Here is a 21,271-nt window from a genome sequence, read left to right as displayed (position 1 = left end):
GGGATGAGACCAGGACCAAACCCAAATTCAGGACAGGGACATAACACAGATGACAGGCATGGGCCCAAACTCAATCGCCATAGGGCTGTAATCCCAGCGCCACAATAAGCTTTTCCATTTGGGGGGGTATAAACCTCTGGGGCAACCATCTGCTCAGCAACCACCCACCCTGACCATCCTGACCATTGTCTCTGCATATTTACATTGAAGTCCAATTACGCAGTACGTGCGTGCATGCATGCACCCCATCCATCAATCAATTCTGGCAAATGATGGTGTAGTGTAAATGCCATGTCATTTGAATGCCGAATGCATACGTTGGCATCAACAACGCGAGCAAGGATGCAGTAGGCTTCCGCAGCTTCCGACTGCCACCCGCGTTCTCCCGTCACGTCCCGTCCTGGCTTGTCACGCAACGCAAGCCAAAACTTGGTTGCTCTCGCCAGCGACCATTTTGCAGGCCACGCCCTCGAAGAGCAAGGGCTCGACGTCCCTCGTGTGTCTGGCACGTGGCTCTGTTGCGCGGTACCGGTCAGCCGGGCGCTGATTGACCTCCACTGGTTTGTGTGTGTATGTGTGTGTGTGTGTGTGCGTGCGTCGTTTGTAAAGCAATGACCCTGTATGCTATATCCAGCAGCACATGCTTCGCCGGCTGGGCCGGCCGCCACAGACGCCGGGTTCGCCTGTCATCCCCAACGTGGCGCCTGAACGCATGGACAGGCTGGCCCACAGCTTTGGCCTTTGCACTTGTCGCCGGAGGCTGTTCCCAAGCCTGACGGCGTGGGCGATGAACCTTCATCGTGCTAGTCTACTCGTTGCCGACCGTGCCTGGCCTCATATGATCATGTCGCCGTCCTGTGGCCCACCATCTCCCCCTTCGTCATCCGACTCATCCAGGTCGTGCATGGGGTATGTCAGGATAGCGGCAATGCCGCCCAGGCTCCCAAGCCTCTGCCCACTCTCGTGATCGCTGCTCAGCACCCTGGCCTCACCGCCGTCCTCTTTGACCTTGTCGACCATGGCGACGTACCGCTTCCTCGTCGCGATGTCGTTGCTCCGAAAGAGGTCGTTGTTGACGAGGAGGACGCCACCGCCACGGCCGACGGCTCCCTCCATGACGGCCTTGTGGACGGGCCGGATGCCGTACCACGCCCTGCCGTCGTCCTTGCGTAGCCGCTCGCCGAGCTCATCCAGGAACTTGGTCTCCGAGGCCGACTTGCGCTCCTTCATGAGGCCCAGCACCTCCTTGCTCTTGAGGATCTCGTTGAGCGAGTAGACGTTGCCGCTGCTCGCGTGGGTGATGACGGCGTTCCGGGCCAGGGCCAGAAGCTTCTTATCGGCCAGCCGCGCGCCCTCGTCCAGCACAAACTGGCGGAAGTTGTTTGCGACGAAGCCGGGGCTTGCGATCAGGAGGGGTCGGGGTTGGGAGAAGTCGATGGCGCGCAGCAGCGAGGCGAGGGTCTTGTCGAAGAATCTGCGCATGCCCTTGTCGTCCTTGGTGGAGGCGGAGGCCTTGCGGGAGAGGGGGCTCTGGACGCGCGACTTGATCAGGGTCTGGTACTCGGTGATCAGGCAGATGTTGGCGATGCCCTCGTGCATGACAACCGCAGCGATGGCGCCGTCCCTGTCCTGGTTGAGGGCGTCGCGCAGGGTCTGGACGGCAACCGAGTCCCAGCCGTGCTTCTTCCACAGGGTGAAGGGCCTGTTGAGCTCGAGGTCGAGGGTGTGGTACTGGCCGCGGCTGACAAAGGCATTGTCGGTGGCGACGCGGCCGCTGACGTGCAGGGAGGAGGCGGCGGGGTCGAAGAAGGAGGAGGTGACGGCGATGGTGAGGTCGGTGTGGACGCGCTCGGTGGCGGAGGAGCCCGTGGCAGATTCCTTTGCGACCTTGCGGATGGCGTGGGCGCGGACGATGTCTTCGGGGGAGATGAGGTTGTTGGCGTGCCACATGTCCTCGGGGTCGGTGGGCAGGAGCTGGACCGAGTCCTCGCCGAGGTCCTCGATCTTGTGGATCTTCTTTGCGTTGACGAGCTGCATGCTGGGGCCTTTTGTGTGTGTGTGTGTGCTTGACGAGGCAGGCAGGCAGGGGCTGGGGTGGAGTGGAGGATGCAGAATCCTTAACAAAGATGCCCAGCAAGGCTTTGCAAAGTGGTGAGTGTTTGCAAGGTGGTGAGGGCGGTGAGGGTGGTGATGTTTGCTCAGGTGCTGGCTGGTGAGAGGGTAATCAGTGAATGGCGGGGTTGTGTTGATGTCACCGCAAAAATGAGGTACCCAGGTACTTGGTACGTTGGTAGAAAGTGGGGTTCCCTCTGTGTAGGCACTGTGCAAGCACACAGCTCCCCTCCCCACGTACGCAGGTACTGAGGTACCTATCGCGTACTGCATGTGGGCAGACGCAATCAGCTTCACCAACCCCACCTGTGTCTCTCGCCTCACAGCTCCGAAGACACGAATGTCTCTCTCCAAGGTTGAGAGGCGGGACAGACTTGCAATTTTGCAGCTTTTGAGACCTGCAGACTTGACATGTCACCTCTGCGCCCAGCTTGGAATTACTTACAATAGGTATCCAATCAGCCTGACCAGTGCACTAATGTCTGGGCAGATCCTCCTTTCATCCATCTGTTCCCCTCCCCTGCGTTGGAGGTGGCGCTCCCTACCGTAAATGGTACCTCCATCACAGTACTCTGCTTGCCACCTGCTAGCCTGCCAGGCCAGCCTGCAGTCTTAGATTGCATCTGTCCAGGTTGGAAGGATGGAATACTATGATGAAGAGGCTGGCTTGCTGGTTGGCTGATTGATGGTCTGCGTTACAATCTTTGACCTACATCAAGACCACACTCCATATGTGTTTGTGCTTGTTCACCTATCCTCCATGGTCAGAGGACATCTTGTACTTCTCATGACACAAGCTTCAAGATGAGGAATGCTGTCTTCAGCCTCGCAGCCATCAGCCTCACAGCTCTGTTGGCTCTGTGGCTCATCTTTGACCCCTTCCACACAGACTGGACTGTGCCAGCCTTCCACTTCTCCGTAACCCACACCGTTCTCTTCCAGTTCAAGAAGGACGCAGAACCACAAGCCATCCGAAATGTACGGCCATCCTGGTGGTGTTTTGCCTGTCCTGCCCTGCCCTGCCCTGCTATCTAACATGCACATGCTGACTTGCCCCGTCGAACCAGGCATGTAACCAGATGATGGGCCTCAGCAGTGCCTGTGTCAACCCTTCCACGCTCAAGCCATACATCAAGTCACTCAAGGGTGGCAAGGACAACTCTCCTGAGGGTCTCCAGGTCAGTCAGAACCCATCCTACCGAGCTGGACACCACCACTCGGTGTCATGTGGGCTGTGAGAGGGCAGAGGGGGAGAGAGGCTAATCGATGGCCTGTTGTAATACAGCACGGTGCGACCCATGGCTTTGTGAGTGCTCCCATTGACCTGGGCCTTTTCCTTTTTCATTGATAAACCAGCTAAATTCTGAGCTGTGCAAAGGTGGTTGAGTTTGCCAGCACCCAAGACCGTGACTACTATGTCAGCCAGGACCCCGCCCATGAGAAGGTCAAGAAGACCATGGCCTCGCTGGTCGAGAATGTTGTTGTGGTGGATTGGGAAAATGGCCAGTTCTGAAATGGGAGAGACAGAGGAGAGGTACCTGGGTAAAGGCGGATTGAAGTGGAACCAGCCTCGGATGTCACTGTAGAACTGCTTCTTTATCGCCGATCAGGGGAACAAACAACCCCGCCAGAGCTACATGCATATTCTACATACAGATATAAAACACGCAGTGACTGCTCACACCATAGGTAATGTCCCAATGAGCCGTGCACAGGGACCAGCAAGCCGGCAGAGCTGCCCATTTCTCCCTTCGGGCTCTCTACATAGTCTACTTGAGCATGTAGCACGTAGCAAGCAAGGCGAGCCCAAATACTCCTGAATCAGCCATCCAGCTCCCGGTCCGGCTGTCCGGCTGCATCTTATCAGATCAGGAGCAGGCCCGAAGCCCACCCCTCACCGTGCCGATCTTCGGAAGCCCGAAGCTTTGGCTTACAAAAGAGCTCTACCGGTGCAACGATCGGACAGGTTCCTTATTACCTCAGGAATGGTCCTGGGGTCCAGGGTGTTTCCAGCTAACGGATCTGACGTGACATGGAGCATGGAGCTTGTTTGAGAATATCTGCCTCTCTATAAGAGACAGCGCCTTCCCCCGTCATCCAGATCTAAAACTCTCTGGTCTGTTACACTGAGCCATCGCCATCATCAACTGCTCATCTCACCTCCACGAACCACAGAACAACAACAACTTCCCAACAGCTCCCTCCCAAGCAAGGACATTATGGCTTCCCAGTTGACCCTCCAGACCAAGGTCAAGCTGCCATCAGGCCACGAGATCCCTCAGCTGGGATATGGTGTGAGTGCTATTGTCCCTGGCGTGTACATGTCGATTGCTTTTATTGGGAGCTAGCTAGCTGACATACATGCGCTGCAGCTCTGGCAGACGTGAGAACACTTCGACTCTTGCCCTCGTGCTTGGTCTAAGAACACTCCGCCCGTCTTGCTAACACGCTACTAGCCCTGAAGATGTTGCCGAGGGCGTCTGCATAGATGCCGTCAATGTCGGCTACCGACACGTACGTGAGCCCCACCAAGCTGCCTGTGGGGTGTCTCTGGCCGGGCTTGCTGACCCTTTCTGTCTCACAAAAGATCGACTCTGCATCTGTCTACAAGAACGAGGCCGGCTGTGGTACCGCTATCCGCAAGTTAGCCGCCACCGTCCCCCGCGACCAGATCTTCTTCACCTCCAAGGTGCCCGGCCGGTCCCTGTCCTATGAGAACGCAAAGGCCCAGGTCGACACGACCCTCAAGCTCACCGGGCTCGAATACATCGACCTCATGCTCCTGCACGCCCCCTACGGCGGCTCCAAGGCCCGCAAGGAGGCCTGGCGCGGCCTGGTCGAGTGTGTCGAGGAGGGCAAGGTCCGCAACATCGGCGTCTCCAACTACGGCGTGCACCACCTCGACGAGCTCGAGAAGCACATCAAGGAGCTGGAGGCCGAGAGGGGAGGCCCGGGCAAGGGCGGCGTGCTGAGCGTGGGCCAGTGGGAGATCCACCCCTGGTGCGCCCGCAACGACATCGCCGAGTGGTGCAAGAAGCGAGGTGTCGCCATCGAGGCCTACAGCCCCCTGGTGCGCGGCGAGCGCTGGGGCGAGCCGGTGCTGAAGAAGCTGGCCGACAAGTACGGCAAGACCGAGGCCCAGGTGCTGATCCGGTGGTCTCTGGAGAAGGGCTACGTCCCCCTGCCAAAGAGCGTCACCCCCGAGAGGATCAAGCAAAACACCGAGGTTTACGACTTTTCCCTGACCCCGGATGAGGTCAAGGAGCTGGAGACCACCGAGTACAAGCCTGTCTGCTGGGACCCCAACACCACTCCCCTGGACAACTAGACAGCATTGCCTTTGGCTGTCTGTCTGTCAAGCGACCCGGCGGCTCTGGAATAGAGGCTGCGGCAGTGTGGGTTAGAAACAGAGCTGCGACAAATGAGCACTGCTGTCATGCAGTGGTAACTGTTACCAGCAGCCAATGTCCAAATTACTATAGTGTGCGATTCTGGCAAGAAAGATGAAAGTCTCGCAGCATACTTTTCATTTTATGTGTGCCACTCATAGTGTCGCAACGAGAGCTAAGAAAGGTGGAGCTACCTAGGTAGACTATGTGACTGGGCTGCAGATCCAGTCAACTTCCGAGAGAAAAGAACAGAACTTTTTGACAAAGCATTTGCCGCCAAATGAAGGCCTTTTGCCAGAGGGGTTTTCCAGTACTCCCCCTTCCAATACTCCATCTTGAAAGAAGAGTCAGGTCTTGTTAATCGTTTCCATGCCACCTGGAGCACAAAGTGCATGCCTGCAACAGTTGGAAAAGAGACAACCACATGTTGGTCCTGTGAGTGGCCTGATCTGCCCCGGGCCTCTGTCCATCCGTGCATGTCCATCTGCATGCAAGGCGCCCATGTCCAGCCTCTCCAGCACCTTCTGTCCAGCCAAGTGTAGACACAAGTGGGCTGCATGATGCATCATGAAAGAATCAGCCCTGTGAAATAAGAAGGCGAAATGAAAAATCAGTATCAAAAAATCAAAAAGAAAAAGAAAAAAGAAGAAAAACAACAACACAAGAAAACTCCTGGAGTGTTGAAAAATGTAAGCAGTCGAAAAGAACGAAATCCTTGGCTGGAGAAGGTCGAGAAGTGTTGCCACAACTCAAGCAGACCGTATCTGTAATGCTTGCAGCCTGGTAAGAGGGCTTGAGTCGCCTCCATACACATAGTTGCTAGATGAAACATTGTCAGATACTGGTAAGCGATGCTGATATGGTCTGGCCACTTTACCTCTGCAACGCAAGACACACACCAACCATGGCTTCTCTCGGTTCACTTCTCTTTCTCGGGCTCAGCCTCGTTCAGCAGCTCAGCCGCCTCCGAAAGAGCCACAAGACCCTCCTCGCTCTGCTCCGCACCATGTCCGAACTTAGTGCAGTTGCTGGTAGACTGGCAAAGATTGCTGTACTGAACCTCATCCTGGTCCTGGGTCGCATCGTTCGCCTCTGTAGCCGGTGGAATCTGAGAACGAAGCAAGATCAGGTCGTCGTCGGCAGCAACATCAGCAGCCTGAGTCGAGGTTCCAAGATCCTGAGTAGTCTTCATGATAATACCGGGCTGCTTCTTGGCGGTCGCTCCATCTCCGTGGACCCAGGTGTCAGTGTCCAAGGTGAAGATGCCCCACAGACCAACGGGAATAGGGGAAAAGTCAACAGCAAGAGCAGCCAGCAGGTTGCAAGGGCTGTACATGTACGGGTACGTGGCCCAGAACTTGCGGTAGGTGGGGACCATCGCGTAAATGTAGTAGGCGAGGAAGACCAGTGCAAGGAGGGGCTGGTGCTGGAGGGCATGAACCCAGCCAAGGATGTGGATCAGGCCAACAGGAACCCGGAGGATACGGTTGACAGTGCTGTACAGGATGTACGGGTGGCGGTAAGTCTGGGGGACTTCGGTGAGGAACTTCAGGTAGTTCTGCAGCGTGTTCCGCTCCTAGCGGATACGCTGGTCAAGCATAGTCGAAGTGGTCTTCACAGTACGCCAGACCATAGCGCCCTCGGTGTTCTGGATTGCGATGACATGGCCCTGTTGATGGAGGAAGCGGGTAACCATATTGTCAGATCCGGAGTTAAGGGGGCGACCGGCCCACGTCTCGGTGACGAAGGCATCGAGGAAAACGGGGTCCTGGAAGATGGCTGTGCGAGCCAGCCAGTTACAGCCAGCCAGGCACCATGTCCATTTGTCTGCGACCCAGCTGGCAGTGCTACCACCACGGCCGTTGAAAAGGAACTTGGCACCTGTCAAAAGAGGATGTCAGCTGCAGTGAGCTCTAAGGAAAGTGGTGGTATATAGGGGGTGAAGAGCATTCATACGCACCAGCAACCTCCCAGCCCGTAATGATGTCCTTGGAACGGCGCTCCTCAGGGATGCGAACACCAATTGGACCACCCGCTGCACCGACCTTGGGGTCCTCGAAACAAGGGAGCACTGTGAGTTTTGATACGTGTCAGTTAGCGGGCAAGGCTTGAAATACAGGGCATCGGTTTAGTTCGTTGGGAAGTGTCAACGAGAGGCCGTATGGGGTCAGGCATGGTGCTCAGACTCGATGCTTACTGCTCTTCAACATATCATCAGACCAGAGAATCTGATCATCAGTGACAGCCAGGATCTTGCCACTAGCCTCTTTGAAGCCCATGGCATGCTGGAGGCGGTGGCCCATAACACCCTTGTCAAGGTGGAAGACGTTGATAATCGCACGGTCCTCCGGAGTCAAGTCATAGGACTCAAGAGCTGAGAGGACAGTTTGGACTGCAAAATGTCAGTTCGCTGCAACACAGTGCACAGTGCATGAGGAAATGATTGTTGAGGCCCTTGTAAGATCTGCGTAGTAAAAACAAGACCGGTGCTGAGCAGAATCTTCGGGGTAGTGTACATACAATAGTCAAAGGTGGTGACAAAAATGACCTCATGCGGCTGGTTCTTCAGCCAGGACTTCAGACACAGCTCCATGATCTTGGGAGGAGTCAGGAGGGGAACGATGACAGAGACATCCTTGCTGGTGAAAAGAAGGTCCTCTTGGGTGGGAAAAGGCTTGTACTTGGAGCTGTAGTACGAGGCGACTTTGCTCTCAGCCGCTCCCCAAGCTCTGTGAGAATTCTGGTCAGTTACAGTTGATAAGATCTCCCACTTGCGTTTGGCCTCTCAGCGATGTGTGGATTGTTGGGTGTTTGTGTGTGGGATGAACATGCGTACACATTGCGTGTGCTGTTTGTGAAAAGAGACAAGTGACATAAGACACGTTACGGGACTGTGAGGAGGAATTGCGTTTCTGGATGCGGTTTGCTCGTCGCAATGGCTTGCGCGCGCGTGTCTGACGCGGTTGGGGGGCTGTCGTGATGTGTGTGTGCAAGGTTGACTGGGAAAGGTCACAAGAGGCTTGACTTACCGCATAAGGCCAAGAATGGCCAATCCAGTGTAAGACATCGTGAACAATTCCAGAGATCAGTTGTCTTGGAGTGTGAGAAGCTTGTCACGCTGTGGCTGTGTGGGACAAGATATTGACATCAAACCTTTGAGGGTCGTGGATGCGATCGAGTGGAAAGATGAGAAAGTGAGCGAGGCAGGAAAACAACACCCCGCAAGGCTGCCACGAGGAACGATTTATGCTTGCGGTAGCGCGCTACGATAACCGATAAGCCACTTGAATTGTTCCAATGTCACTGAGGTTGGGGGGAGGGGCCGCAAGCTGGAATAGAAAGAGAAAGAGTATGTGAATACAGAATAGCCTGCATCGGATGAAATCAATCCAGATGAGGTCAAGTTGAGGTCTATTAGAACCAGTAGTTTTCAAACACAACATGAACGGCTTATGATATGCTCACTCTTATTCTTAGGTAGTCTGAGGTGTAGTTGTGTAGAGGGTGTAGGTCACATCCAAAGCATCAAACATGCTGTCAATATTGACCTGCAATTGACAGCACTCGTAAAATCTAGGAACCAGAGTCTAGCTAAATGACCAACTGTTACCTAAGATCTATTACTTGCTTGGAACATTGGTCACTATACCATAGTGAAGTTGATTTCTACATGAATACATGCTTGTGTTCTACTGCACACCTGGCCACATTCACTCAAATCCAGTCCGTGGAAGGCAATAACAAAGAGGGTCCCATACACTTGAACAGGTCAGACACCCGCATTCTGTCCAAGTATCGCAAAAATCCGAATACTAATGCCTGAGATCTAGTTGTGAAGCCTTCTGCAGAATAAGTTATCCTTCCGCTTGTTAAACAGGGCACATGCCCGCAGAGAATTGCACCATGTCCCGCAATAGTGTTTGTATGGTTATATCCTAAAGGGAAGGCAAAAATCCGAACAAACAATCAAATCCCGCCATGAAAAGCTGATTCGCTTTGGTCGTCCATGGGTTCCCGGATGGTTTGGCCACCACCAACAAGACAGTCTGTTTCCCTCCGGACAGCAAACCCATGGGACATGTAAGGTGGCCAGACTACAGCATTTGGAAAGCATTGCCATCCCTAAAAATAACAACTCAAGGAATTTCTGCAGCAATGGAAATGTGATACAGTATACCTTGGCTGCATATGAAGGCTTGAGCTGCAATGACACGTACATAGGTCCTCGTAAACCCGGGAAACACAGATTGACACTTGAGGTGGTCAAAGGCGGAGAAGTTACGACGGAAAATTGAGTCCGGAGTAACACAAGATCTCTGAGCTGAATATTGCAATATGAATCATACTCGCTCATTCTGTATATGTGATGGTGGATCAGGAGCCCGACAGGCATCAGCGAGAAAGGTATATATATGTCAGGCCGCTCCCATGGAATGCACACGAGATGTTCAAAGCAAGTGATGCAACAATTCATCCATAAACAATTGAATCTATGCTGAAGCCTCCACGATGCTGCCAAATGATGCTTGGGACACAAGGGTAAGGTGATGTTCTGTTCCTTCAGCTGTTCAACACCTCCGCCAAGATTACACTCACGTTCCCTATACCGATCGTGCTTCTCATTTAGGAAGATGAGTCTAGCAAGACTGAGAGACAGTACTGGTCAAGAGCCGACATCGTCTGAGCAACCTGTCCAAATCATAGCTCATGTCAGAAGAATACAATTGTACAGATTGCTAACGGATCATCATGATGCTTAGGTAGCCAGGTAGATACGGCTAAAAGCCTGCACTGCATAATATCTAAGTAAAGCGGAGGCATTGTAAAGCGGCAGATGGATGGTCATGTAAATTTGTAGACATAAAGTTGTTTGCGGATGGTTAGCAGCAACAGCAGCAGCACACGCACACAAGCACAGTTTCAGAAGAGAAGCATAGAGCATTTTCAGCGGAACAAAAGAAAATCAATTTCTATCACTGGACTGCCCAGAATTCATCCGCATCATCTCCTTGAGAGCCGCCGTTTCAGCCTCTTGCCTCGCAAGCCGAAGCTTCAAGTCATCCCTCTCACGAGTCACACTGTCCAAGGCGTCCTCCAACTCCTGAATCCGGTCGAGGCGCTTCTGTCGGTACTTGCGCGCCGCGATGGTGTTGCGCTGGCGCTTGAGCACGATGTCAGGGTCTTCAATCGGCCTGGCAGGCTGTCGACCGGCTCCACTGGCGCCGACAGGCCGCGGACTGCCGTCGGACTGAGAGGACGCTGGCGACTTGCTTCCGCTTGAAGTAGCGGCGGTGGCAGTGGCAGTGGCAGTGGGAACAACAGCAGTGGGCGCGATGGTGGCAGTGATGGGGTCGAGGGTTCGAGGTGATGTCAGCATGTGAGGGTGATGGATATTGGCGCTGAGATGGCGTGGAGTATCAACGAAGAAATCTGGGATATTTGTAGACTCAGGGAGGGCGTCTATCAGGGCAGGGTCTGGGTCGCCTGGTCAGAGGGTGCTCGCACTTGTGGTACATATTTATATAGGTTACCACTCACCGAAATTGAAGTTGAGATCGAGGGGGGGCACGGCAGAAGACGGAAACTTCTCGCCCGACGTATCCCAGGCTTGCCCAAACGACAGAGGGTCTTGGGCAGCATATGTACCTCCAGTAGAGTTGCCGGACCAGAGCAGTGGCGACAGGAAGTCTGCATTCGAGGGATCGAGACTGAGCCCTGCCGCCGCCGAGGGGTCTTGGTGGAGACTGTAGTCTAGGAAACTACTGCTGAGATGGTCGGTAGAAGATATCTGCGGTCTGGCGCGCCGCCGCTGCAGAGCTTGCTCCTGCGGCGTCCATTGTTCGATAGTGTGGGACGGCCTCTAGTACCGAGGCCGGGCTCAAGTCTCCTGAGGAGAATCCTATGGGGAGGGGCGATCTGGTTGTGGCTATACCATCAAACCAGTACTTTGACTTGGAGGTCGAGGGTCTATGTGAAGACGAGGGGAGGTGAGGACATGGTCATTTATACTGAAGTACACCAATGCCCATGAGTGAGCATCGCCAAGAGCCAAACCATATCCGGACAGACGCATCCTGCATCTTGTCTGCCCCAGTGCTCAGCCCCTCCCTTTGCACCTGTATTAGGAATAGCCAAAATGACTCATAGTGAGTATGAAGCCGCGGCGCAGACTGAAACCAAGACCAGGCCAATCGGAGATTGCGTGCAATCTTTGTTCACCCACACCGCCCGCACCGTCTCGCGAAACCACTCCAGATCAGCACTCGCATCTACTAAGCACCATGCAGTTGGAATCGCCCGTTCCGATCCGACCTAGACGATGTAACGATCCCGTCTGCCGTACACAATGCCTTGGCGCCACCAGCACACAGCAGCAGCAGTACGGCGTGGGGGAACGATAATCGGCCCATCTGATCGTATCGGCATCTCTTTAGTCTGGCCAAAGATATGGTTGTTTCATCAATTAATAAAGAAGCTGTACCACAGTAGATCGCAGGCCTGACAACGAATGTCAACAGACAAATGTGAATCCATCCATATTTCGCACCGCCGCCCGATGTTTGTCCCTGACAAGAATGATGCTTGTCCGTATTTCCAATGGGAGTCCAGCTCGTCCCTACCCAGATGGTCAAGACGATGAGGCGAGTCTCAGCGACTCGAGCTGCCGAGATGTGGGAGAGATTGGCCTTCAGAAGTCAGCTTCTGGTAAAATAGTAATCCTCAAAGCATGTCATGTTCGCGAGTACGCTCGATTGAACAGCTCTTGTAGTCATGTGTAAAGACGTCTTCAGCACGCAAGCCACGATTATGGATTCAATTGGCCATCAGAGTCGCCAACTCCTTCCCAGTCCAGTCCCACAGCTTCTCCCCGAGCGCACGATCCTGCGATATTGAACTTCCTTTTCCAGCAACACCAACAGCCTTGTAGTACTCGCCGCTGACCACGCCCTTGGCTGTGGCGGTCCACAGCTGGCACTTAGCTCATTCTTGGACGTCGACTACAATAAAAGGGACAACGGTCTTCTAAATCGCTCGGATGAGCCAACTGCCCGCACTGGACTTCTGCAAAACCTTCTTAACTGTTCCGGGGTGGACTGGGACTGTAGTCCACTGAGTGTGCCTCTTTGCTAGTTCTCGGGCGTAAATGAGACTGGCAAGTTTGCTCTGCCCATACAAAGCACGTACGCCTTCACCAGTGTTCTTCAGGCCGCCCAACGTGGGTTGTTCCAAAGTGAATCTCGTAGCCGTCCTTGGTCTGACTCGGAGGACAATTCATGACGGCAGCATCGAGGATAAGGATGTTCAATCTTTGGGCTGACTGGAGCAGGGTCTGGGCCGCCTGTCGGATGGAAGCGGACGACGTGAGGTCTAGTTCTAAGAGTTTCACAGTCGTGGCTTGGGTGAATTTTTTGACAGTTTCAATAACATCATCTGCCCTTGCTGAGCTTCGACCAGTGATTCATATTTCAGATGGGTTGTGTTTTGCAAGAGAAAGGGCAGACTGTCGACTGAGGTTATTTGTGTCTCATGTGATGTGAATGACTTTATTCTCAAGAGAGGGTATGTCTCTTTCAGTATCGTAAGGGAGCTAGGTGGGTGCCATATTGGATTGTAGCAAGGTGTGCATGGAATAAAGGAAGAGGAAGGCAGAGCATAATATGAAATGTGAATAAAGTATTTGTTTGCAGCGTTTTCCAAAAAATTTAATATGAGTTCTTTGCACCCAAATTGAGAGTGAAAAGAGAAATGAGACCTTATCATGGATGGCATGACCCGCCCAGATAGAGCAGGCTGAAAAAGGGACACGCTTATCTGGACGGTTGGATGGTTTCAGCAAGCTGAAGTCAACGAGATGCTGAAAGTCGCCGATAGAGTTGACGAGAAAATCGATTCTGCACTCTACCAAAGCTGGTTGGGACTGAGCCACCTGAGCTTACTGAGCTCATTTGATTGACATTTTGAGATGGCCTTTGTCTAGAATTAACGGATACTTGCATTCTAGCGTAATCTTATTCTGACCCCATGTTCATTCTAGATATAGCGGCAGCTCAATGGGGAGGGGCGACTGCATGGGTAGATGATGCTTTTGCTATGCTCAAATAATGATCACAGGCCCAGGCCTCCACCCACTCCCATCTGGCTGGCCATCGGCAGAACGCCTCCAGCATGTCACGACATACAGGTCGCCGACTCCTTGTACGCCGTCATATGTCGCTCAAGTCATCATCGGCCCATGCAATATCGGCCAGCATGTCAAGTTCAGCCCCGGCTTCGAAGTCAAAGTCTCCGTAGTCTGTCTCCTGTGAAGCCACCATCTCCGTCGTGGTCCCCGCTGCCCAACCTGTGGCTTTGCCCACAGCGTCTATCCTCACCCCATGGGGACTTCGTAGCCTTGTGGCAGCTGGGGACCTGTTGCCGCTGCCGACATTGTCTACAAGTCCGCATGCATCTTCTGTCTGGATGGCCTCAAAATAAGTCTCATCATCGAGGAGGTCGTCTTCCACAATCTCGGCAAGCTCCTGCTGAGCAAGCTCCTCAGCCCGGGTCTGTCTCTCCTGCACGCGAAGTTCTTCCTTGCGCCGGCGCTCCTCGGCCAAATTCTGCTTGTAGCTGCGCTCCATGGCAACAAGGACTTCGGCGCCGGGTCCACTGGAGCCGAACATCCGCTTCTTCGGAGGCGACGCGCCTGGCGCGCGGCCATTTTGCGAACGTTGTGCGGTACCGCCACTGTTCGAGTTTGTGTTCGCTGGTGACAGTCGGGCTGGCGAGTGGGGGCACTGAAATGACGGCGACTGGCGGCCAAAGCCTTCGATTGACTGACTTTGGCCGGTATTGTAGCGTCTGCTGTTCCTCTTCGGCGAGGACAAGGGGTTCTGCGAGGTCGGTCGAGAGGGAGGATGCCCGTTGCTAGAGCCTTGAGGGCGCTGCGATTTTGGGCTATTTAGTGTTTCAGTCGGGCATTGCACAGCTGGCGTGACCTTCTGCCCTGAAAGTTGGCCACGGATTCCAATATCATTTATAGAGGGCGGCAGCAGTCGTCTGCGATCCAACTCAAGGCTTGTCGTTCCTTTGCAAGGGTACATCGTTGCACCTGCGCTGTCTTTGGCTGCCTGGACCTGGAATCCCGTCATAACCTGTCTCTTTGCACCAGAGCACAATGTCGGATCTTTCAAAGGCAAAGCTGTCACGTGCGAAGCCCTGGACGCAGGATCTGTTGGCACTTTGCTCGGGGTCTCCAGTTCTTCCATGTCCTGAGAAGAAAGAATGAAGTCTTGCGTCGCGAGAAAGGGAAGATCGGGCAGCGCATCTCTGTTCAGCTGGTGATGGAGAAGCGGCGAGGCTTGTCGATGGGCCACAGCCGGTGGCCTTCCGTTCTGATCATTAACGGGTATATCAGTGAAAATTGATGGGGTCTGAAGCAGTGACGGCCGGCCTGCTGGTACTTCAGCTGTACCTCCTAGCTCCTGACCCTCGTCGAGCTCCCGTGCTTCCTGGGAAGGGCTTGGAAAGAGCTCGTCCACATGATTCATGACCAAAAACTGAGTGCTCGTGGGAAAAGCCTCGCCTGTGTTGGCGGGCAGTCGCCTCGAGCCTGCATAAGTAGGAGAAGCCTGGACCGGTATAGGTCTTGGTGCCGGCCTCATCTGCTTCGAGAGGAATTTTGGCCGACCGGATTGGAGATGAGCAGCTCCTGCAGGTGGTTTAAATCTAGGAGGAGCGGATGGCTCGGCAGCCACTGCGCACTTGATTGCAGGTCCCTGCTTATCTACAGGGATGAATGGTGACGCTGGCTTCTTGAAGACATCCTCGACTTGTCTAGCACGGCCGTGGCCTGTGGGGGGTAGCTGTTGCAGGGGAAGCCGGTTGTCGACAGGCAGCTGATGGTATCGTAGTTGTTGCGGCCTAGGAGGCTGAGGTCGAGATTGAGGGCGGAGTGGTGGTGATGCTTTGGGAATGGCGGAGGCATGTGAGGTAGGCTGGACACGGGATGGCAGGGGTTCTCTGGCAGGGCTCTGTCTATTCGGGCTTGATTTGGTCGCACTCCTGGAGGAGGCCAGTTCAACATCTGCTATGAGCTGATCCTCCAGCATGACTTCAGTATCCGGGTCATCTGTGTCGATACTGCTCGGTCTTGACCACGACTCCATCTCGATCTCCTGTGCAACCCTTGCTATAGCTCCAGCTGATGTCTGCGAAGGAATGTATATCATCCTGTCGAGTAGGTTCTTATTTGGCTGATCGAGCTTCCGTCTCTTGGATGGCCTTGCCGTGGGATCTTTGAAGGCGTCCGTTGGCTCCTCGTTCTCCTTTTCCGGTGCTCGCTCCCCCTCGTCTTCAGCGGGATGACCTTGCCGCCTCTCGCTTGGCTCATGACGAGCGTCAGTCTCGGATTCGGCTTCTGTTGCGGACTCTGATTCGGCTTCCAGGACTGATTCAAGGTGGGCGTTGGTCTTTGCCCCGGAACCCAGCTTGTTGATGAATCTTGAAATCGTGTCTTGGCTGGGGTGAACCTCAACGAGTGGCAGACCCTTCCTCCTCCTCTCATCTCTCTCCTTTTCCTCCTTTGCCTTCTTTTTGTCTCTTGCGAGCCTTGCCCTTGCCTGGGCCTTTTCCTTCTCGAACTCCTTGCGTATCCGATCCTGTTCCATGAGATCGATGCGACGTTGCTCGGCCTTGGAAAGCTTGGGGCCCTTGCTCTTCTGCCGGTAGAGCTTCTTTGCCTGCTTGGTGGTCATGGGAGGCTTGCTCTGGACAGCGGCAGCGGGCTGTTGTTGTTGGGCATGACCCAGGCCAGGCAGGTCTGGGATCAGCTCGAAGGTCTTCTGTTTTGGTGCCATGGCGGCGGCATGGTTCTCCTGAGACTTAGACTGAGCCTGAGCCTGAGGTTGAGACTGTACAAATCAATGGATTTTTGATGGATGGAATAAATCCAGTCTGTCTGGCAGGTGAATGATTGATTGTGAATACATGGGATCGGAAGACGAGAGCTGACGAGGGGGGTGTAAGCGTGACCGATGGCCCCACGACGCGTCTTGACTTGGAGCTCGACCCCCTGTCATCACGCCAGCACGTGCAGGCTCCAGGCGCAGGCACTCAAGTATCCAAGTACCCAAGTACTCTACTCCTGCTTTTGTTGCCTTTCCATATCTCATCTCGACCTTGTATCTAGACTACACGGTCTCAACAATGCAGTTCGGCACACAGATGTATTTCAGCAATCAATAAGTCTACTGTACATTGTCATGCAGCTGGCCCAAGTCCTCTCATAGCTTCCACCCTGCTTTAATCATCGTGCAAGCTTGTCCTCAAATGGGACTGTTCAGCTCTGGGTGCTCGACATCTCGAGGCTCGATGAGCGTCTCCCTCTTCTCCTCCTTGTCCTCATCCTCCTCTTTCACTCTGATGAGCTGCTAGCACATTTAGTCTTGTCTCGCCGGATCCAGATCGACCTTTCCAACAATGCCGTCGATCTCGGCCAACACCTCTGGTGTCAGCTTGTCCAGTGCTTTCAGAGCTGCGCAGTTCTCCACCACCTGCTCCGGCCTCGACGCTCCCGTGATGACGGCCGACACGTTCTTATTTTTCAGGCACCATGCCAGTGCCAGCTGTGCTCGTGTGATACCCAGCTTGTCCGCGATAGGCTGATGGTCCCCAAGACGGCCTGTCAGCTATGCTGTTGCAAAGATACGCACAGTACAGGCTCGGTGTATTCGAATTCGAAACTCAACACAACTGGGCTCATCGGAATGGCTTGACACTCACCTTCAGCTGCCTCGCCTTTGCAATCGTGTCCTGCCACTCTGCATTCGCGAATGAGTCTCGGACGGAGCTCACAAACTTGTCATCTCCCTTGGCAAACCTTGACCCAGCTGGTGGCTTGTCCGGGCTGTCGTCGTACTTGCCACTCAGCAGCCCAAACTTGATCGGGCTGAACGTCGTCAGGCCAATGCCGAATCGGCTGTACAGTCGCTGGAACTCGCCCTCAACCTTCTTCCTCGAGAGCATGTTGTAAAATGGTTGCTCCACCACCGGCGCGATCAGTCCCAGCTGCTTCGCAATCCCGCAAGCCTCTGCAATCTCATCCGCCGACCACTCACTCGTCCCCCAGTACATTGCCCAGCCCTTCTGCTCGATGACGTGATTGAAGGCCCGAACAGTCTCCTCCATCGGCGTCAGACGATCCGGTCGGTGAGCGTACACGATGTCGACATACTCGAGGTCCAGGCGCCTGAGCGACTCCCTGAGGCCCTCAATGATGTGTTTACGTGACAGGCCATGGTTGTTGACCAGCACCTCCCCATTGGCACCTCCCCAGTTGAGTTTGGTGCTCACGACAATGTCATTGCGCTTCCACCCGAATTTCTTGATCGCCTGGCCCATCGCCACTTCGGACTGGCCCCCGGCGTAGCTGCGGCATTTTCAGAACGCAGCCCCTAGGTCTTGGTAGCCCTCAGCACTCACCTCTCAGCCGTGTCGAAGAAGTTGATGCCCAGGTCATATGCCTGCTTCATGCACGCAAAGGTGCCCTCTGACCAGAATGTTAGTGGCCAACAGCATTAGAAATATCCCGGGCCAGTTCAGACACACCGTTCTCAAGCTGTCCACCGAAGCTGCGCAAGTCGTCAGCACATTCCGGACCTAACTTCCATCCGGTCCAACGGTCGAGAACACGTACGTGAGCCATCCACCCAGCCCCAGCACGGACACATGTAACCCCGAATTGCCTATGCTGCGTCAGAATATAAATGTCTTGCCAGCTGTGGGCGTTCAGTCCACCATACCTAGCCTCCTGTAGGCCATTCCCGTCTTCCGAGGCTCTTCCCAAGCCATCTTGAGAGTCTCAATTGAAGCGATTACTGATGGCTGATGTTTAGAACAAGGCAATGGCAACCTGTCGATTTGGTTCTCGAGCTGATGATTTTTCAGGAAGTCATGCCAACTTCGGTTGCCGTCTCCAAAAGCTTTCTCTCAGTCAAGCGGCCTGGTCCGTCATCAACTGATGGGCGGAGAAATTCTCGGCACTGCTGGACCGGTGGACCGGCGGCTCAATGCAGTAGTCCGGACCGGCGCTTTTCGACGTCTGCATCGCGAACCCACATTCCAGGAGATCAACCCGCGCATATTTCTCCTGCTGCTCACCCTCGGCATCGAGCATCAGGCATCCAATTCATTTCACTCGTCATTCATTCATCCAGAGCTCCAAGTGCTGTGGTATGCTATCGATTAGATTCTATTACATTGCACAATGACTCATGTCCGCGAAATCCGCAGCCCATCCGTCCCACGACTCATCTGCCGACTGCGTGAGGAACATGGAGGCTATGCTTTCCTCAGTGCCAGTATCCAGCGCACGTTGGCTCGGCTCTGGTCGAAGATTGGTCCACACTGGTAGCTGCACACGCAGAGGATCGTTCAGCCTCATCATTGCGGCCATATTCAGGTATGCCGAGTTTGATGGCGTCCTAACAGCCGGCAGACTCATCTCGCAAGTACCGTCATCGACGTTGTCCTCGTCGGCTTCATATGTCTCTACGTTCGGGTTCCACGCCAGCTCAGCCGAGCCAACACTCTCCACCTCCGCTATCCTCGCGCATAACAAAGTCAGAAGAGTCTTATTGCCCCCGCGTGAAGAGGCAAGGAGCCTCTGTAGCTTGATGAGCATCTCGACAGGCCGTACGTCCGTATTTGTGAGGCTCCGGGCCATGTCCGAACCGGCTGTCAACGTGTATATGTACTCCGTGAGTGCACTGGCAATCTCGAAAATCTTGAGCTCTATGGTCGGACCGTGAGCTTCAAGTGCCGTCTTGGAGCAATGGCAGATGTGTGACAAGAAGTCAGCCACGATGCGGTATGGCTGTGAAAGAAGACTCTGCTGCTCTGAGGATACGCCTGCCCTGGACCTCCGTAACGATGCCCGCCAGACTACCGCCTGCATCCAACATTTTGTGACGTATATGTCGGCCCTCTGCACATCGTTGCTCTCGAACTCGTCTGACGAGATCTCTTGCAGGCGGTGCTGAAGATACTCTAGGCGACTTTCCTCATACGTCCCAGTATCATCATCAGCCTGTGTAAGCAGGTCGAAGGCACCGCTCTGATCAAACAGCCAAAAGAGATCGACCAGCTTCTTGAAAGCCGGCAGAATGTGCGCTTCATCTAGCTCGATGTTGGTCCTGTCCACCAGCAGTGGAAAGCTGGCCTGCCATTTCAAGACAATAGGGAGTTTGTGCAGCATGGCCACTCCTCTCTCTGTGACAAAAAGTAACCATAGAATGCGGCGTCTCATCTGCTGCTCCTCTGGCGATAGCAAGACATAGGTTGACTTCCGGTGGAGTCCCATGATCTGTGCCATCGTGATTGCCTCCCGGAGAAACATCAGGCTCTTGGTCCCCCCCGGACTTTGGTTCTCGTGATAAATATGTTGGAAGAAGGCTATCCGAACCATGTTGAGCCCCGCATCTGGGCCGTCATCTCCATTTGCATCCTGAAGAAGCAGCTTCGCTCTTTGACACTCGGCAGTCATGGATGCAGCTGTCGCTGGATCATTGTCGTCTGTTCTTCCGTCGAATGGCAGCTTGAGCTGTACAATCACTGCTGCGCACACGGCGTTTGCAAGTGTGTAGGTGCCAAGGTCTGGGGAGTCCCTGAGGAGTGACGCTATGATGTCTTCAGCAGCGAGGATGGGCCAAACTGGGAAGAGACGGAGGCGATAAATGCACAGTCGAACGATTAGGGATGACACAGGAGTCCTTTCAAAGCTGCTGGATATGCCGTCATTGCCTCTCACAAGGGACGGTTCTCCGCCAGGACAACTGTCGGTAGAAACACCATCCACCGGGCGACCAGCATTACTGTTCTGCGCACATGGGCTTTGCCTCTTCTGGGTGTTCTGTATCTCCTGCAGGGTCTTCGCTCTTAGACTTCGAGGGCCCCTTGTTGCCTGGCGTTTATTGAAGGTACATTCGATCCCGATGGAGGAGCACCTCGTGCATGGTGGCTCTTCCGTACATCTCACCTTGCGAATCTTGCAGCCATCGCAAGCCCGGCTGCCGATCTTGCGTCGTGGCAACGCGGACATGATGTCTTGACCTTTCAGCGTACAGACCCACTTGTCGGGCTCGTTTTAAGGATGGCGAGCACGCCACGCAGCATTCGATCACGGTGCAATGCAGGGACCAAAGGATCTACTGCATCATTACCCAGCGGGCCGTCCCTTTGTTTCGTCCGGCCTGCCAGTACCACTCAGTCGGGCTCGATAGCAATGTCGTGATCCGGTGCAGCGATGAGATGCCTGGGCAATGGTCGGCTCGCTGAGAGGTTGAACAAACACAAAAGGGTGGTAGCCACCACCAGCACCTGGAGAGCGGGAGGGGGTCCCTGGGGCCCTTCGATAATGACCCGCTGGACCCGGTTACCCCAGATTCCAATGCGGGTCCAGTCCTTGCGCCATTCCGCTCCACAATAGACTCATGCATTAGTGTGGTTCTATCATGGCTCACCCTTGGACCCGCCATGCGACCTTGGCGAGGTAATCCCCACCGACAGAACGCAGTCCTCAGTGTAAGGCTCTCTCTACCTAACTTCATGATGGAACACAAGGCTCAAAAACAAAAGTCAGAAGATATGTATATCCGTATATCTTGTAGCATTTGCTATACTCTTGAGCAGCAAGCAAACACGGACACAGAAGACCGTTTTGCCACGGCATTTTCGATCGCGACCTATTTCGGCCACAGGAATAATGCAGACAATATCGGGCGATTAATACT

General features: G+C 54.2%; 7 protein-coding genes across 7 annotated transcripts; 2 read left to right on the top strand and 5 right to left on the bottom strand.

Annotated features, from left to right (window-relative positions):
- Positions 1-834: 834 nt before the first annotated feature.
- J7T55_009478 (translation factor) lies at positions 835-2,037 on the bottom strand (the record flags this gene model as incomplete). The annotated part of the gene is made up of 1 exon (XM_053135662.1): positions 835-2,037. One exon carries the CDS (start codon positions 2,035-2,037, stop codon positions 835-837), a length of 1,203 nt encoding a protein of 400 aa, XP_052986738.1.
- An 879-nt stretch (positions 2,038-2,916) lies between these two features.
- J7T55_009477 (stress responsive a b barrel domain-containing protein) lies at positions 2,917-3,625 on the top strand (the record flags this gene model as incomplete). Its single annotated transcript, XM_053135661.1, has 4 exons — positions 2,917-3,090; positions 3,180-3,290; positions 3,398-3,418; positions 3,491-3,625. The coding sequence occupies 4 exons, from the start codon at positions 2,917-2,919 to the stop codon at positions 3,623-3,625; spliced, it is 441 nt and encodes a 146-aa protein (XP_052986737.1).
- A 706-nt stretch (positions 3,626-4,331) lies between these two features.
- On the top strand, positions 4,332-5,440 carry J7T55_009476 (diketo-d-gluconic acid reductase a; the record flags this gene model as incomplete). Its single annotated transcript, XM_053135660.1, has 4 exons — positions 4,332-4,406; positions 4,485-4,495; positions 4,569-4,626; positions 4,700-5,440. The coding sequence occupies 4 exons, from the start codon at positions 4,332-4,334 to the stop codon at positions 5,438-5,440; spliced, it is 885 nt and encodes a 294-aa protein (XP_052986736.1).
- Positions 5,441-6,420: 980 nt separating this feature from the next.
- J7T55_009475 (uncharacterized protein) lies at positions 6,421-8,568 on the bottom strand (the record flags this gene model as incomplete). Its single annotated transcript, XM_053135659.1, has 7 exons — positions 6,421-7,077; positions 7,132-7,382; positions 7,462-7,572; positions 7,699-7,893; positions 8,022-8,230; positions 8,389-8,472; positions 8,531-8,568. The coding sequence occupies 7 exons, from the start codon at positions 8,566-8,568 to the stop codon at positions 6,421-6,423; spliced, it is 1,545 nt and encodes a 514-aa protein (XP_052986735.1).
- A 1,896-nt stretch (positions 8,569-10,464) lies between these two features.
- Positions 10,465-11,581, bottom strand: J7T55_009474 (uncharacterized protein; the record flags this gene model as incomplete). Its single annotated transcript, XM_053135658.1, has 3 exons — positions 10,465-10,976; positions 11,040-11,325; positions 11,519-11,581. The coding sequence occupies 3 exons, from the start codon at positions 11,579-11,581 to the stop codon at positions 10,465-10,467; spliced, it is 861 nt and encodes a 286-aa protein (XP_052986734.1).
- A 2,124-nt stretch (positions 11,582-13,705) lies between these two features.
- On the bottom strand, positions 13,706-16,339 carry J7T55_009473 (uncharacterized protein; the record flags this gene model as incomplete). Its single annotated transcript, XM_053135657.1, has 1 exon — positions 13,706-16,339. The coding sequence occupies one exon, from the start codon at positions 16,337-16,339 to the stop codon at positions 13,706-13,708; it is 2,634 nt and encodes an 877-aa protein (XP_052986733.1).
- A 468-nt stretch (positions 16,340-16,807) lies between these two features.
- J7T55_009472 (uncharacterized protein) lies at positions 16,808-20,580 on the bottom strand (the record flags this gene model as incomplete). The annotated part of the gene is made up of 8 exons (XM_053135656.1): positions 16,808-16,909; positions 16,952-17,143; positions 17,265-17,910; positions 17,964-18,030; positions 18,090-18,112; positions 18,178-18,226; positions 18,747-20,358; positions 20,518-20,580. The coding sequence occupies 8 exons, from the start codon at positions 20,578-20,580 to the stop codon at positions 16,808-16,810; spliced, it is 2,754 nt and encodes a 917-aa protein (XP_052986732.1).
- Between the last annotated feature and the right edge of the window lie 691 nt (positions 20,581-21,271).

The sequence above is a fragment of the Diaporthe amygdali genome (assembly GCF_026229845.1).
Source record: "Diaporthe amygdali strain CAA958 chromosome Unknown NODE_57_length_265687_cov_63_683457, whole genome shotgun sequence".
Classification (NCBI taxonomy): domain Eukaryota; kingdom Fungi; phylum Ascomycota; class Sordariomycetes; order Diaporthales; family Diaporthaceae; genus Diaporthe; species Diaporthe amygdali.
This window is presented reverse-complemented; position numbering and strand designations above follow the sequence as displayed.